The sequence below is a fragment of the Montipora foliosa genome, chromosome 6 (assembly GCF_036669935.1).
Source record: "Montipora foliosa isolate CH-2021 chromosome 6, ASM3666993v2, whole genome shotgun sequence".
NCBI classification, from domain to species: domain Eukaryota; kingdom Metazoa; phylum Cnidaria; class Anthozoa; order Scleractinia; family Acroporidae; genus Montipora; species Montipora foliosa.
The window spans coordinates 56,135,383-56,139,963 of NC_090874.1; the positions used below are offsets into that span (position 1 = coordinate 56,135,383).

The following is a 4,581-nucleotide window of genomic DNA, read 5'->3' on the forward strand; positions in this document are numbered from 1 at the left end:
TGATGTTCTACCGAATGATTCTGTAAGCCAGCATGGACTCTCGTTGACTTCGAATAAAAGTTATGACTCTGGTTCTAGCATGGATTCACGCTTGATTGTAAAAATAAAAGTAGCTAAGGCAGGAAGGGCCATCGCTAAACTAAAGCTGAATCAACTCAAGAAGAAGATAGAACTGCAACAGAAGAGGGATCCCGTGCAGCGAGAGCAGGAGATCCTAGAAGCAGAGAATGAAGTTGAGCGAGCCACCTTAAGGGCCCATATCTTACAGGAGGAAGATGGCGTAGAACAAATTGTGAATCATTCCCAGGCTACCGAGGACAAGTCACTAGTTGAGCCAGAAAGGGCTTATGAGTCGGTTTACTTGATTGCAGCGGCCAAAGAAGAGAAAATGTCTGCACCTTTACCGGGTACAAGTGTCACTTTGAGTCCGGCAGCTCCTGTGTGGACGGGAGTACCGAATCGCTGTGAGGCTCCATCAACTGGATCTTGCAATGAGGTTCCTCCACCCGAGGCAAGGTTTCAGCAGTTACTGCAGCAGCAACAGCAAATGATACAGCTCCAGCAGCAAACGTTTTAATCTGTGGCGTCAACGGTAAGGCAAGGGTTTGCCTTACCTAAACCCGAACTCAGCAAGTTTGATGGAAATCCGCTTGAGTTTTGAAACTTTATTCGCTCCTTTAAGAGCAATATTGAGAAAAATGCGTCCGATGAGAGTGAGAAGTTGTCATTTCTTCTTCAGTACTGTACGGGAGCAGCTAGAAATGCTATCAAGAGCTGTGTTTCAATAGATCGTGCTTTTGGATACCAGACTGCACGTGCCCTGCTGCAAGATCGTTTTGGGCATCCATTCAAGATTGCCGTAGCCCACCTAAACCAAATAACCCATGGTCAAGCCGTGAAGCTTTATGACCAAAAGGGGCTATTGTCCTTTGCAGATCAGCTAAGGGATTACCAGAACGCATTAGAATCAATCGGGTACTTGGACGAGATTAACAGTGCCGATAATCTGAGAAGAATAGTTGACTGGCTCCCCCTTTACCTGAGAACGAAGTGGCTTGAGATCGCAGACAGTATCCCGCAAACCGGTTAGCGACCGAGAATTCATCACATTTCCCAGTTTGTCACTACCAAGGCGCGAGTGGCCAACAATCCAGTTTTTGGAGGTGCATTAACTAACGACAAAGAAAAGGGCAATCCAAGAAACAAATCTTCAAATCCCGGAGCAAAAATGACTACCTATGCCACCCAAGGAGGGTTCAGAGCACCGGTCTCTCCCAGTGCACAAGTTGAAGGTGTGAAAGTGGATCAAAGACTGTCTTACAAATTCGGGATTAACGCCTCGCTTAAAAGGTGTCTAGTTTGCCATAGTATGCACCAGCTGTGCAACTGCGAACAATTTAAGAACAAATCGTACAGTGATCGTATTAGGATCGTTCGCGATGCGAGGCTATGTGAGAACTGTTTCAAAATAGGCCATATGGCCAAGGGATGCACGCAGAGAAGTGGTTGTTACGTCGAGGGTTGAGGAAAGAAGCATATGACCGTTCTCCATCCACCAGTTCAGCCTCTTCCAGTTGGTCACGGGACACAAGATAGTCGCCGTGCCGATCAGGAGCTCAGCCATAGTGAAAGTTCCACCTCGGGTGTTGTAACAGAATTGTCCAGCCAGAGTCATGTCATTGGGGCCTGCGTGAATGGTCAGAATGATACCGGCCATATAGCTGATAAAGTCCGTCTCAGAATTGTTCCTGTTAGGGTACGTGGTAATCAGCCTGGTAAAGTGGTAGAAACGTACGCCCTGTTGGATAACGGCTCTGATGTGACCCTTTGTGACCGGCAGTTGGTTGATGAATTGGGGATCACAGGGCAACCACGAAGTTTCATGTTAACAACCCAAGAAAGCAAGAACAGCGAGAGATCTGGCCTAGAAGTTAAGCTACTCGTTGGCTCGATCAACGGAGATTCCAGCCTTGAAGTACCTAGGGCGTGGACCGTCGATCGCCTCAACATATCTGAGTGTAGTATTCCAAGAGATGATGATGTCAGTAAATGGCCGCACCTTAACGGCATCGAACTCCCAGAGATCGACGGCAAGGAAGTAAGAGTGCTGATAGGGTGTAACGTCCCCAAAGCGTTTTGGGTGCTCGAAGAGAGGCGCGGCGATAGAGGAGAACCGGTTGCCATCCGTTTGTTGTTAGGTTGGACCCTTATAGGACCAACTGTGAAGGTCAATGAAGAAAGCAGTTTCTGTGTAAACTTTGTGCGTTTGAATGATGAAAGCGACTCCAGAGACGAAACCTTACTGCTGCAAGTTAAGAACTTCTGGGAAACTGATTTTGCTGATTCGATATCTAGTTCTAAAGTCGCCATGTCCGTTGAAGACGAAAGAGCATTGGCAATCATGGAATCTTCTGTCAGAAGGGTCTCTGGACGTTATCAAGTGGCCCTTCCATGGAGACGGCAACCTCCTTACCTTCCAAATAACCGAGTCGCAGTTGAGCAGCGATTGTCTTTGCTAAAAAAGGGATTTCATCGAGATCCAGAGTTCTTCGCACGCTATAAAACAGCTGTTAACGACTACATCGCAAAAGGTTATGCTAAGCAAGTGCCTGTGGAGGAACTTTACCCTAATGGCAAGCCCTTATGGTACCTACCACACCATGCCGTTTTCCATCCCCGCAAGCCAGACAAGTTAAGAGTAGTGTTTGACTGTGCTGCACGGTTCAAGGGTACTTCTCTGAACGATCAGTTATTACATGGCCCTGATTTGACCAATAGTTTGTTCGGTGTTTTTTAAAGATTTCGTCAAGAACCAGTCGCCCTGGTCTCTGATATCGAAGCTATGTTCCATCAAGTGAAAGTTGACCCCCTGGATTCAGATGCCTTGAGAGTTTTGTGGTGGCCAAACGATGATTTATCTGCAAGGCCTACTGAATAACGGATGGAAGTCCACCTTTTTGGTAGTACCTCGTCACCGAGTTGTGCAAACTTCTGCCTGCATCAGGAAGACTGCTCAAGACAATATTGGAAATTTCTCCCACCAGGTGATCGATACAGTCCTGAAGAACTTTTACGTTGATGACTGTCTGAAATCTGTGCAATCCTCCTGTGCTGCCATCGATTTAAGAAGTCAGCTCTACGAACTGCTTCAAAAGGGCGGATTCCGATTGACTAAGTGCTCGTGTAACTCTAAGGATGTCCTAGAGACCATTCCAAACGCCCATAGAGCCCCTTCAATCTTTGATCTTGATTTGAAGGCTGAAGAACGTCCCATCGAGAGAACTCTCGGAGTTCAGTGGAGCATGGAGACAGATATGTTCATCTTTAAGTTGCTGCCAAAGGATAAGCCCTTCACACGTCGAGGGATTTTATCAGTGACCAGCTCCATTTGTGATCCACTCGGTATTATTTCGCCAGTTGTTCTTTCGGCCAGGAAACTAATTCAAGATCTTTGCAAGCAAGGGCTTAGTTGGGATGAGGAGATTAAAGAAAAAGAAGCTGTACGCTGGAAAAAGTGACTTTCAGAGTTACCCAAGTTGTCCCAGATTTCTTTGGCGCGATGTTTGAATCCAGCTGGCTTTGGCGTCGCAGACGTCACGGAGCTTCATCACTTCGCAGACGCGTCACAGATTGCGTATGGTGCAGTCTTGTATGCAAGATTTGTCAATGAAGAAAGGAATGCAGTCCACTGCAGTTTTCTCGTTGGAATGTCCCGTTTAGCTCACGTCAAGCCTATGACCATTCCCAGGTTGGAGCTATCAGCAGCGGTAGTTGCCGTGAAGCTGGACCGAACATTAAGAGAAGAACTGGAGATAAAGAATGACAGATTAGTGTTTTGGTCGGACTTTACAGCTGTTTTACAATACATCGAGAATGAGGACAAGCGGTTTCATACGTTTGTCGCAAATCGTCTGGCAGTGATCCACGATGGTTCAAAACCATCGCAGTGCAATTTCGTTGAGTCAGCAAGGAACCCTGCAGATGATGCCAGCAGAGGTTTGACTCCGGAAGAGTTGCTTCTTCAGGATCAATGGTTCAAGGGTCCCGAATTCCTTTGGAAACGAGAAGAGTCTTGGCCAGTTCCTTCAAGTCCTTTACCAAGTATACCTGACCAGGATCCAGGGATTAAAACTCAATGTCAAACCAATAGAACAGCCATGGTTTCTGAGGAACTTAATTTAAACTTGATGATCCAGCGTTACTCGTGTTGGTACGAGCTTAAGAGGGGCGTGGCCTGGTTGTTACGTCTTAGAGAGTACATCCGAAGAAAGTGCTATCCGCCAAACGACGCACTGCCACAAGGCGAGCTTTCACTGGAGGAGTTAAGGTTCGCAGAACTTCACATCGTGAAATACGTTCAGAGATTGTTTTCCCCGAAATATTTAGTGCACTTCAAGCTTCAAATTCCAAAACCCAAGAGAAACGTGCCCTGAGGACTTCTGGCTCGTCTGGTTCCATCTACAAACTACGTCCAATGCTTGATAAAGAAGGAGCGTTAAGGGTTGGTGGAAGACTTGAGAATGCCTAGTTGAATTTTCAGTCAAAGCATTTATCTTAAGCGGAAGAGTTTTGAATTTCAAT

At 46.5% G+C, this 4,581-nt stretch overlaps 3 protein-coding genes across 3 annotated transcripts; all 3 read left to right on the forward strand.

Moving 5' to 3' along the window:
* Positions 1 to 1,537: 1,537 nt before the first annotated feature.
* On the forward strand, positions 1,538 to 2,797 carry LOC138005806 (uncharacterized). Its single transcript, XM_068851985.1, has one exon. It carries the CDS (start codon positions 1,538 to 1,540, stop codon positions 2,795 to 2,797), a length of 1,260 nt encoding a protein of 419 aa, XP_068708086.1.
* Positions 2,798 to 2,909: 112 nt separating this feature from the next.
* On the forward strand, positions 2,910 to 3,518 carry LOC138005807 (uncharacterized). The gene has a single exon (XM_068851986.1). It carries the CDS (start codon positions 2,910 to 2,912, stop codon positions 3,516 to 3,518), a length of 609 nt encoding a protein of 202 aa, XP_068708087.1.
* A 189-nt stretch (positions 3,519 to 3,707) lies between these two features.
* LOC138005808 (uncharacterized) lies at positions 3,708 to 4,433 on the forward strand. Its single transcript, XM_068851987.1, has one exon. It carries the CDS (start codon positions 3,708 to 3,710, stop codon positions 4,431 to 4,433), a length of 726 nt encoding a protein of 241 aa, XP_068708088.1.
* Positions 4,434 to 4,581: the final 148 nt, after the last annotated feature.

Coding starts and splice junctions, on each gene's coding strand:
- LOC138005807 (XM_068851986.1), top strand. CDS start 2,910: ATGATTTATCTGCAAGGCCTACTGAATAACGGATGGAAGTCCACCTTT.
- LOC138005806 (XM_068851985.1), top strand. CDS start 1,538: ATGACCGTTCTCCATCCACCAGTTCAGCCTCTTCCAGTTGGTCACGGG.
- LOC138005808 (XM_068851987.1), top strand. CDS start 3,708: ATGTCCCGTTTAGCTCACGTCAAGCCTATGACCATTCCCAGGTTGGAG.